General features: G+C 34.1%; 1 protein-coding gene across 2 annotated transcripts in view; it reads right to left on the bottom strand.

Annotated features, from left to right (window-relative positions):
• HTR2C (5-hydroxytryptamine receptor 2C) overlaps positions 1-12813 on the bottom strand; it is a 288259-nt gene that overhangs the window by 57992 nt on the left and 217454 nt on the right. The window contains exon 5 of one of the 2 annotated variants that reach the window (XM_027054887.2): positions 6531-6731. In XM_027054887.2, the coding sequence (XP_026910688.1) occupies positions 6531-6731 (201 nt within the window). The remainder of the gene's footprint in view (positions 1-6530; positions 6732-12813) is intronic. The other variant, XM_027054888.2, reaches the window with a different exon arrangement.

Genomic DNA, 12813 nt, shown 5'->3' with positions numbered 1-12813 from the left:
GTTAAGCATCTGACTTCAGCTCAGGTCATGATCTCACGGTTCATGAATTTGAGCCCAGCGTTGGGCTCTCTGCTGAAAGCTCGGAGCCTCTTTCAGATTCTGTGTCTCCCTCTCTCTCTCAGCCCCTCCCCACTCACATTGTCTCTCTCTCAAAAATAAATAAACATTAAAAAATTTTTTAAAAATAAAACTACAAGGAGTTAACATGTCTCACCTATTGGATTGGCAAAAGTTTTAAAGTTTGACAATATACTTTGTTAGCAAGGCTTTGGGGAAACGGGGTATCTTACATGGCTGGTAAGGATGAAAAATGGTTCAACCCCTTACTAATTGTTATGTATACTTTTACCTTTTGATAAATCAACTCCCCTTCTAGGAATTTTTGTTGAAGTTAAATTTCCAAAAACATGAAACACATACAGGGTGAGAAGGAGTGAGTGGTATGCACATGATTATTTTTGGTGGAATTATCGGTAATTACAAAACAGTAGAAACAACCTTAAATGCTCATACTACACAGGGCATTGGATAAATAAATTATGACATATCTACCAGTGCAGTATTAAAAAGGAGAAGAAATCTGGCTTTTAAATGGAGTGTGTTGGCCATTTTCATATTTGGTTTTACATCTACCATCTTGCTATGAGTTGATATAAGTGGTTCGGGGACCTACTACTGAGTGAAGGACATCGACGCGTTAACACATATGTAGTATTTTGTCTTTTATATAAGAAAAGAGGGACAACAATATATGTGGGGTGGTTTCTGGAAAAAATAAACTCCAGAAATATACTCGAGAAATGAGTGAATGGGTTAGCCAAGAGAGAGAGGAGAGAGTGACATGTCTCTAAGTCACTATATTATTTGTGTAGTTTTGACTTTTGGAACATGATATATTTAAAAAATTTTTACTTTAATTCTAGTTAGGTAACATACAATGTTATATGAGTTTCAGGTATACAATATAGGAATTAAACAGTTCCATATGTCACCCTGTGCTCATCACAGAACAAGTGCACTCCTTAATTTCTGTCACCTATTCAACCTTTACTTCCTACCCACGTACCCTTTGGTAACCATCAGATTGTTCTCTATAACTAAACATATATTTCTTGCTTTGACTCTCTCTCTCTCTTTAATTTTCTTCCTTTGCTTGTTTGTTTTGCTTCTTAAATTCCACATATGAGTGAAAGTATATGGTATGGAACATGATATTAAGATTTTACCTGTTGAAAAACAAAGTCAAGGTAAATCAATATTGAGTGTATACAGAAACCAAAAAATCCCGAACTGTAAACAATTGGTAACAAAAGAACCACACGAAAGAAAAAAATTCAAGTGAACCCAACCATTCTGAACACAATGCTTTGACTACATACCCTTGGTGGGAAACATTCTAAAGAGAAAAAAAAAATAATTGTAGCAAAATTTTTAAATTTTGTTTTATTTATTGTACTGGTATGAGGCTAGAAATTCTGAAATGAATTTGTTGTATTGTAGGATTTAAAAAATATAAATAAATATGGGGTGCCTGGGTGGCTCAGTCGGTTAAGCGTCTGACTTCAGCTCAGGTCATGATCTTGTGGTTCGTGAGTTCGGGCCCTGTATTGGGCTCTGTGCTGACAGCTCAGAGCCTGGAGCCTGCTTTGGATTCTATGTCTCCCTCTCTCTCTGTCCCTTCCCCATTTGTGCTCTGTCTCGCTCTCTCTCTCAAAAATAAGTAAACCTTAAAAATTTTTAAAAATATAATTAATAAATAAATAAATTGATGCTTTTGGGGACCAGGTTGCCCACAGTGAGAAATATGTGGACTGGTAAGTAATTAGGAAAGTACCAGAAGAATATTGTGTTACTGGATGGGGACGAAAGGCATAGACATCTAAGAGCAATAATGTCCTCATAGTCATGACCATACCTGGGTTCCATATCTTGTTTTATAAAACAATTGACCACTAAAAAGACCAAGGGTTCCTTGTCTGAGAGGACTGATTTCAGAACTGGGGCATGGAAAGTAAAAGGTGAATCTGACGTAATTCATGTCAGAAAGTAAGATCTGATGGTACATGTTAAAAGGAGTTCTCAAAAAAGAGTCCAGGACAATTTGAGCACAAAAAAATTAAGTATAGTAATGACTTAAGCTATACTGGCTCTAAAAGAATTCAAAAGTGTTTACCAGTATGAATAAATAAATACGAAGAGTGGGATGGAATCATAAGGAAAATTATCATTTTATAATCATATAATGACAAATGACTTAGGGAAGAATTATCAACGGATTCTAAGTCTATTGGGTCAACGTTTGTTGGAAAAGAATTTCTTAATTTCCAAATATATGGAGATTTTCTGGTTATCTTTTGTTAAACATTTCTATCTCGTTTGAATTTCTGCCAAAGAATATACACTTTATGGTTCCAATACTTTGAACATTATTGAGGGGCATCTGGGTGACTTAATTGGTTAAGTGTCCAACTCTCGGTTTCAGCTCAGGTCATGATCTCACGGTTTGTGTGTTCAAGCCCTGCGTCGGGCTCTGTGCTGAGAGCATGGAGCCTGCTTGGGATTTCTCTCTCCCTCTCTCTCTGCCCCTCCCCAGCTCGCTCTTTCTCTCTCTCTAAAAAAAAAATAAATAAATAAACCTTGAAAAAATTAAAAAAAATATTTAGAATTGATTTACAGCAAAGTATACAGTCAAGTTTGATAAATATTTCTTGTTTAAATGATGGGAATACGTATTTTTCACTTTTCAATCAATTCAGCTTTGTTCATTGCTCTCATACAATTATTGAAAAGGGTTTGTTAAAATTTCACACCATGATTGTAGATTTGTCTACTGTTCTTATAGTTCTGTCCCTTTTTGATTTAGTAATATCAAGGCCATATTATTATTATTTTTTTTAACATTTATTTATTTTTGAGACAGAGAGAGACAGAGCATGAACGGGGGAGGGTCAGAGAGAGAGGGAGACACAGAATCTGAAACAGGCTCCAGGCTCTGAGCAGTCAGCACAGAGCCCGACGCGGGGCTCGAGCTCACGGACTGCGAGATCGTGACCTGAGCCGAAGTCGGCCGCTTAACCGACTGAGCCACCCAGGCGCCCCTCGAGGCCATATTATTATACACATACAAGTTCATTACGCTATGTCTTTCAGATGAATTAAATCTTTTATCATTACGAAATAAACTTCTTTATTTAAAATATTTTATTTTAGTGAAAAGTGTATTCTGTCAGATTATTAATATAGCTCCACAGTCTTTCTGTTGGTTAGTGTTTGTGTGGAATACATTTTTCTATTTCTTACTTTCCTTATGATTTATATATGCCTCTTATAAACACATAGGTGGATTCTGTTTTTAAACCCTGTCTGACAATCTTAGAATATTTGGTTCATTTACAATTAATATAATTACTGATATATTTGGTTTCAATCCTGCCATCTTAGTACGTGTTTTATATTTTTCCACCTGATGTGTTACTTTTTCTATCTTTTATTGCCCTGTATTGGATTCGCTTTATTACTCTATAATATTCCTCTGTAAATTTGGAAAACACTCCTTTTCTGTTAGTGAATACCCTTGAATGTACAAGTTATACTTTATTCATCAAAGCTTAATATTAAAAATCCTTTTTTTCCTATCTCCTGGACAATGCAAACAGTTAACTTTCAACCTTTCTTACTTATGTGCTATTGTTTTGTGCATTTTAGTTCCATACATATTCTAAGCCTCAGAAGTCACAATTATTATTATTTCATACAGTTAATGTTCCTCATATTTAACCACACATTTACCATTTGCTCTTTTCTTCAGGGACTCATTAAAAAAATTTTTTTTGAGGGGCGCCTGGGTGGCTCAGTCGGTTGAGCGGCCGACTTCGGCTCAGGTCACGATCTCGCGGTCCGTGAGTTCGAGCCCCACGTGGGGCTCTGTGCTGACGGCTCAGAGCCTGGAGCCTGTTTCCCATTCTGTGTCTCCCTCTCTCTGACCCTCCCCCGTTCATGCTCTGTCTCTGTCTGTCTCAAAAATAAATAAACGTTAAAATTAAAAAAAAATTTTTTTTGAGTATGGTTGACACACAATGTAACATTCGTTTCAGGTGTATAACACAGTGATTCGACAGTTACCATTTTCATTGTCCTTGTTTCCTGATTCACTTTTTGTCAGCTCATCGACGTTGTCATTTTGACACCTAGCTTTCATTGTTGCTGTTGCCAAAGCATTCATCCATCTTCTCAGGGCTCCGTTGAAGTTGATCTCTTGATTTTTCTGTCTTTAAAATTGATTTTTTTTCTTCTTTTTTTTCCTGCAATGGTGTTATGGTGGGTCTAAATGTTGGTTTCTTTTTATTCATTCTGCTTGAGACCTGTTGAGCTCTTTCAGCGTGAGAATCAGTTTCTTTCTTCAATTCCAAGAGCCATTATTTCTCCAAATCTTGCTTTTCTGCCTTGCAAAATTCTTTTCTCGCCTTGTAAAACTCTTCTCGCTTTGTACTGTATGTCTATTCTTAGTCTTTCTTCTCTCTTTTGTATCCTTCCAATTCTTTTTGCTTCGTTTATCACAATTTCTTCCAATCAACCTTCAGTAATGCTCTTTTTTTTTAGTTGTGTCTAAACTGCCTTTGAGTTGTTAGGTTTTTGTGTTATGCCTGAGCTCCAGATTTTCCGGTTGTTTCTCCAATCTTCAATGTTCCTCTTTATGGTTTGTAGTTTCTTGCTGAACTATTTCATTTCAGCGTGTAATTTTCATATGCATAATACAAAAAGTTCTTTAAAATCTATGTGTGGTAATTACCTTGAGTGTCTGTGAGTTCGTTTGTATCATCTTTTATTATGTTGTAGCTGATTCATGTTGCCTTCTCTCTTCATGTGTCTGTTTATCATTGTATTCCAGTCACTGGAACCGAAAATCATTAAAAGAAATCATGTGAAGTGTAGAATGTTTTTTTTTTTTTGCTATACCAAAAAAATTTAGAAACATGAAAAAATATGAAAACATCTTAACCCCCTTTTCAGGATTCAGATTTCTATTGGTTACCCATGTCAAGGGTGATTTAAGCCTGGCCCATCCTTATTTCTAGAGTAGAGACCTTTGGCATCCTAAAAATAAGCTCCGGTGGGTTGATCCTTGCCTGCTCTGTATTCCTGCTTTGGATGTTCTTTGCTTGTGAGACGGTGAAATTCGCTTCTCAACCTGTCAGTTACATCTTCAGGTTTGCAAATACATCACTGGCAATGGTGACTCAAAAGCCATAGTTGTTCTTCTTGGATTTCTGTCTTTTTCTGGATCCTTCACTATCTCATTAGCTTCTCAATGCTAAGAGTATTTTTCCCATATTTTTTGTTCTCTTTAACACAACTATTATTGCAGATTATGCACGTGTCAGTAGACGCTGATGCCCCTAATCCTCTCAGTTAATTTAGCTGTACATTTCCTTTGTAAGCACCAGAAGAGCCGGCATCTTTTTAGATGAGCTCTTTGGAGTGGAGGAAGTAAAAATCTGCTAGCCCTTGAATATGTACGTCAAATTGTGTAAACGGATTCAGTCTTTATCTGGGAGAAGTTTTCTTGCTTTTTATCCAAAGGTATGCATGTGTGTGTTCACCTGCAATAGAAAAATCTTAAAACTTACATTTATTTTATCAATAAACCCAGAGTCAAAATCTTCAGATGATATCCGTGAAGACCGTATGGATGTCTTGATCGTGTTATGAACTTTACCAGAATCTTTCATAGAAACATAACTTTGAGGAGGAATTATTTAATGAGACACTAAATGTAAGTTCCAACTGGAAGAGGAGGGAAACAAAAGGGAAAAGTAAAAAAAGAAGATTGCAAAAGCCCTTACGTTCTAATTGGTTAAGTTTTGTGACTTGAACTTTAGCGTTGTTAAGGCATTTGTGAATATCTCAATCATAAGCCATAAGATGATCATTTCTCTCACTTCAACCTCCCCCAAATCCTTAAAAAAAAAAATGGATTTTTTTTTTCGTATTGTATAACCAGAATGTAAGAAGATATTTAAAAACAGTCACATGGTGTATTTTAGGTCAATTAATGGCATAAATTTAGACATGTTTCCTTCATGAAGATTCATGTGACACTATTGATTTTGCCACTTAAGAAGATAGGAAAGAATAAAAATATTAAGGTTAATGTTCTGTGATAGATTGATCTTTTCCAAGATTTAAATGGTACATTTAAAAAATTTAGATGACCAAATATCTGTCATCTTCAAATCGTTTTAAATGTCTCAAAAGATTTTGCATCTGTGTTGCGGAATTCATTGGCATACGGGTGCATAAAATACTTGAGCAGCATAAATAGAAAGTTCACATTTACATATTAGCATACATTACATTTCTTTCATTATTGTTAACCTAAATATCAGATAAATAGGTTAAGAATAATTCTTAAATAGAATCCCGATTAAACGCAAATGTTACCAGTCGACGTCTGTTCGTTGTTCACAGTACATAATCCGAAAGTATTGAGCATAGCCGCTGCAATTCTAATGGCCAAGAAAGTTATTTACCTATAGAAATTGCCCAAACAATAGCAATCTTCATGATGGCCTTAGTCCGCGAATTGAAACGGCTATGCTCAATAGGATTACGTATTGCTACATACCGATCCAGCGAGATAGCGCAGAGGTGCATGATGGACGCTGTTGAAAATAAAACATCCAAAGAAATCCAGACGGGGCACAAATATCTAGGTAGTGGCCAGACATAATCTGAAAGAGAAAAGAGAGAAGACAAGAACATATTATCCAAATCAAAATGTCTACAGTCTTACATTTTAGTCTATTTCTTTCCTCTCATAAGCTACGCTTTTTAAAGTAAAGTGGAATCTGGCTAACATTATTTTCCATAGGAATGATGATGATGACAGTGATTATGTCAAAGCCTTCAGTGTTACATACATTATTACTTTTTAAATTTTGTTAATGCGTAGTTATTTTTGAGAGAGAGAGAGAGAGAGAGAAAGAGAGAGAGACAGACAGCATGAGTCGGGGAGGGGCAGAGAGAGAGACACCGAATCTGAAGCAGGCTCCAGGCTCTGAGCGGTCAGCACAGAGCCCGGCGTGGGGCTCGAACTCACGGACCGCGAGATCATGACCTGAGCTGAAGTTGGGCGCTTAACCGACTGAGCCACCCAGGCGCCCCCATACATTATTTTTTATTGTGATAAAATTTATAAAGTCTAAAGTTAATCATTTTAAAGTATACGTTCCTGTGGCATTGAGTACGTTTACAGTATTATACAAGCATCACTTCTTTCTAGTTCCAAAACATTTCATCCCTCCAAAAGGAGACCATTATTCACTAAGCAGTCACTCTCCACTCTCCCCTCCCCCCACCCGTAACAATCTAATCTGCTTTCTGTCTCTATGGATTTGGCTAATCAGGATATTTCATATAAATGGAATCCTACAACAGGTGCCTGGGCTTCCTTCACTAACATACTGTTTTTGAGGTTCATCCATTTTGTAGCACGGATCAATACTTTATTCCTTTTCATGGCTAATGTTCTTGGTTGAGATGTTTTTGATGCTGTTGTAAATAGAATCGGTTTTTAATTTCCTTCATGCACGTTCATTGCTAGTATGTAGAACTATAACTGCTTTTCATGGGTTAAGCTTGTATCCTGCAACTTTGCTGAATTCATTTATTAGATCTAGTTTTGTGCGTGAGGGTTCATTAGGATTTTCCATTTATAAGACTGTGTCATCTGTGAATGGAGATAATGTTAGATATGCTTTTCGAATTTTCCACTGCATTTTATTTTCTCTCTTGCTCAATTACTCTATATAGAATTTCCAGTACAGTGTTGAATGGAAGCAGTAAAAGCAGCCGTCTTGTCTTTTCTCTGCTCTTAAAAAAAAAATCTTTCATTCTTTCACTATTAAGTAGGATGTTAGCTGTGGGTTTTCATAAATGCCTTTGTCATGTTAAGGAAGGTTCCTTGTATTTCTAGTTTATTGACTGTTTTTATCATAAAAGAGTGATGGATTTTGTCAAATGCTTTTTTTTTTTTGCATCAATTGAGATGATCATGTGGTTGTCTGACCTTAATTCTATACGTGATGCATGATTTTTATATGTTGAACCATCTTTGCATTCCCGTGATAAATCTCACTTCAGCATGGTGTATACTATGATGTTATATTTAGTTTGCTAGTATTTTGTTGAGGAGTTTTGCATCTATATTTATAAGTAATATGGGACTATGCTTGTCTTTTCTTATAATGTCATAATCTGGCTTTGATATCTGGATATTGCTGGTCTCATAGAATGAGTTACAAAGTGTTCCCTCAATGTTCTATTTTGTAGGAGCTTGATAAGAATTGCTGTTAATTCTTTAAATGTTCAGTAAACTTTGTCAGTGAAGCCATGCTGTCCTGGATTTCTTGTTCTTGTTTTTTTCTCTTCTCTATTTTGTTTATCTCCATTTTAATATTTACCATTTTCTTTCTTTTGATAGTGTGGGTTAAGTTTGTTATTCTTTTCTAGTTCCTTACGATCCAATTTCATTTGTAATTTCTTCTTTGATACATTGGATATTTAATAGTGACTGTGGTGTTTAATTTCCACATATTTATGAATTTGTCAGTTTTCTTCTGTTATTGATTTCTAGTTTCATTTCATTTTGGAGAAGATACTTCAAATAGTAATATTAAAAAATGTTTTAAATGTTTATTTATTTTTGAGAGAGAGTGAGCAGGGGAAGGGCAGAGAGAGAAGGGGACAGAGGATCTGAAGCAGGCTCTGTGCTGATAACAGAGAGCCCAGTGCGGGACTTGAACTCATGAACCATGAGATCATGACCTGAGCTGAAGTCAGATGCTTAACGAACTGAGCCAGCCAGGTGCCCCAGTAATATTTAAAAATGTCAATGTTTGTTTTGAGACCTGATATATGATCTATCTCAGAGAATGTTCCTTGTGCACTTGAGAAAATTGCTGTTTCTGCTGTTGTTGGATGGGGTGTTCTATATATGTCTGTTCTATATATGTTCTATATATGTCTGTTCTATATATGTCTATATATGTCTGTTCTATATATGTCTATTAGTTGCTTCATAGCATTGTTCAAGTCCTCTGTTTCCTTATTGATCCTCTGTCTAGTTGTTCTATTTATTCATTATTGAAAATGGGATATTCACGTCTCCAAGTGTTATTTTAGATCTGTCTTTATTTCCCTTAATTTATGTCAGTTTTGCTTCCTATATTTTTTTGCATCTGTTGTTAGGTGCATATATATTTGTAAATATTATATCTTCTGGACGGTTTGAACTTTTTATCAATATATTATGTCCTTCTTTGTCTCTCAGAACAATTTTTGTCTTAAGTTCTATTTTGTTGGATACTAATATAGCCACCTTGCCTTTTTTTTTTTTTAACGTTTATTTATTTTTGAGACAGAGAGAGACAGAGCATGAATAGGGGAGGGGCAGAGAGAGAGGGAGACACAGAATCGGAAACAGGCTCCAGGCTCTGAGCTGTCAGCACAGAGCCGGACGCGGGGCTCGAACTCATGGACCATGAGATCATGACCTGAGCCGAAGTCAGATGCCTAACTGACCGAGCCACCCAGGCGCCTCACCACCTTGCCTTTTTTTGGTTACTGTTTACATGGAATATCTTTTCCATCCTTTTACTTTAACCTATTTGTGATTTTGAGTCTAAAATGAGTCTCTTATTGACAGCATATAAAGAAAGGTTCTTTTTTTAAAATCCATTCTGGCATCATATGTTTTTAACAATTCTGCTAATCTTTGTCTTTTAACTAGACAGTTTCGTTCATTTACATTTAAAATAATTACAGCTACAGAAGGATTTATTTCCATTATTTGTTATTTGTTTTTATATGATACACACCATTTCCCCATAAATGTTTCTGTTATTCACTTTATTTGTGATTAATTGATTTTTATAGGGTAACTTTTGATTTTTTCTTATTTCTTTTTCTGTATATTAGTTTAGTTTTTTTTTAACTTGGGAATTAAAATGATAACCTTAACATTCTCACAACCAAGTTTTAATTAATACCAACTTAGTTTCAGTAGTATGCATTTTGCTCTTTTGTATCTCTTTCTGTCTTTGTTACTGTCACAGATTACATCTTTACACATTGTGTGGCCGTTAACGTACATTTATAACTATTTTTTTTATGTATTTGCTTTTTATAAAAAGATAATAAACCAAAGGAGTAATCCCAAAGCTAGAAAAGAAATAAGAAGGTAAGTGATCTTATTAAATTAACCTATATGAAAAGATGAAGGACCGTAGAAAAGTTTAAAAGTTACCACAGTTCATTTCATAAAACAATATAGTGTCAATATCAAAACATACAAAACGCTGAAAAAAATGAGACTAGAGACAAATAGCATTCGTTGATACAGATTCAAAGTTACAAATAAAAATTAACAAATAGAATACAGCAAAGTGTCAAAGCAATAATACATCTTGGAAAGACAAAAATTATTTCAGGAATGCAAGAGCAATTCAATATCACAAATATCTGCCAATATAATACTTTATATTATCATTTGTATAACATTTTATGGTATTTTAATAGATATTGAAGAATAGTTTGATAAAATAAGGAAGCTATTCCTAATTAAAATTTTCATTATATTGTGATAAAAGAAATCCCCTTAAATTGTACAATTTACTCAAAACCAATAACAAATATTACAGACAATAGTTCAGCAAATCCATTTCAAGTACATTAAGTTCAGAAATCGGACAGGACAGAAATGTACAGATAAAGACCTTAAAGTAGCTATCATAACCATACTCAGTGATGGAAGCGTGGATGCTCTTGAAATAAACAGAAAGAGGACATCTCAAAAAAAAAAAAAACAGAATTTATAAAAAGCACCAAATGAAAGGTTTAGAGTTGAAACAATATATAATACCTAAAAGAAGAAAATCACTGAATGGTCTTAATAGATGAAGGGAGATGACGGATGAAGAGTCATTAAAACTGAATATAGATCAACAGAAATTATCCAAACTTTAGAAGAGTGAGAAAAAATGGAAAATAAATGAACATAATAGGGACCTTTGGGACAATATGTATATGTGTAACGTTTGTGCCATTGGACTCTGAGGAAAGGAAAAAAATGATATGGAAAAATATTTGAAGAAATAATGGTCTAAAACATCCCATATTTATGAAAAAAACATTTACAGATTTAAGAGGTTCTACCAAACCTAAATGATTAAACTCAAAGATAATCATGCCTAGAAACATCATAATCTGGTGAAAATAAAGATAAAGCAAAACAGCTGAGGTAGCTGAGGAAAATGACTCTTTTCCATGTAGGGAGCAATGGCTTGAACAACTTCAGATTTTTCATCAGAAATCATGGAGGCCAGAAGGCAATGTAATCATAATCCAGAATTCCATAGCCGGTGAAAATATCTTCAAAAAAATGAATGTGAAATAAAGACATTTTCATCTGAGAGGAAACAAGGAACTGATTGCCAGGAGACTTGCTTTAAAAAGTCATTCTTCAGAAAGAAAAAATTAGATGACAAGAAAATTTGTAAACTTCAATAATGAATGAAGAACAACAGAACTGGTAAATAATCTGGAAAATATAATAGAGTATTTTTCTTATTTTAGGTCTTTCGAATATATGTGACTGTTAAAAGCAAAAATTATAACACTGTCTGAGGAGGTTCTCAATGGATACAGACGTATCCCATATTACAATAAAAAAAGGGGGGGAGATAAAGGGATCTATATAGCTATAAGGTTTTTATATTCACTTGAAATGATAAAATAGTAACTGTAGGGGAATTGTGAAACAGTAGGTATGTATATTTTAATCTGGAGAGTAATCACTAAAAAAAACTGTACAAAGAAATATGGTACAAAATCCAATAGATCAATAAAAATGGAATACTAATGTAAAATGCATAAATGCCAAAAATAATTCAGAAATATGAAAAAAGGAATAAAAAAGAGATAAATAGAAAACAACAAAATAGTAGACATAATTTCCAACTAACCAGTAGTTACACTAAATGTAAATGGTATAAAGTATAAATTGTATCAATTTAAGGCACCAGCCACGTTGGATTAAAAAGAACAAAAATAAATAGGACCCAATTATATGATGTCTATAAGAAACCCTACAAGTTTGAATATGATGATATAAATAAATACACAGTAAAAGGATGGAAAACGATACACAATGAAACAGTAATCAAAGGACTACTGGAGTTATTATATCAATATCAGAGTAAATTTCAGATCAAATAATATTACTAGGAATAACAGAAACCATTTTATAATGATAAAGTTGTCAACACATTAATGGTATGTAACAATCCTAAACATTTATATACCTAATAAAAGAACTTCAAATTTCATGAAGCAAAAAAATGATAAAAAAGAAAAAACAAATCAAAAGTATAATCACATTTATACTTTGAGATTTCACCATCCTTTCTTCAGTAATTGACAAAAATAGACAGAAAATTTAATGATGTAAAAAAACTGAATAGCACTAACAATGAACTTGACTAAATTGACAGTTATAAAACACTATACAACAATAGGAGAATACACATTCTTTTCAAGAGCTCATAACAAATTGACCAGAAAAGACCATATAATGGGCCATAAAATAAATGTTAACAAGTTAAAATGATCAATATGATGCAATGTAGGTTCTCTGACCTTAGCACAACTAACCTAAAAACCAATAACAAAAAGTTATCTTGAAAAAGTCCAAGTATTTGGAAATTAAACAACACAGTTCTGCAAAACTCATGTTTCAAAGAGAAAGGCTCAAAG

This window comes from Acinonyx jubatus, chromosome X (assembly GCF_027475565.1).
Source record: "Acinonyx jubatus isolate Ajub_Pintada_27869175 chromosome X, VMU_Ajub_asm_v1.0, whole genome shotgun sequence".
Taxonomy (NCBI): domain Eukaryota; kingdom Metazoa; phylum Chordata; class Mammalia; order Carnivora; family Felidae; genus Acinonyx; species Acinonyx jubatus.
The sequence above is the reverse complement of the archived record's forward strand: the minus strand, read 5'-3'. Positions and strand labels throughout refer to the sequence as shown.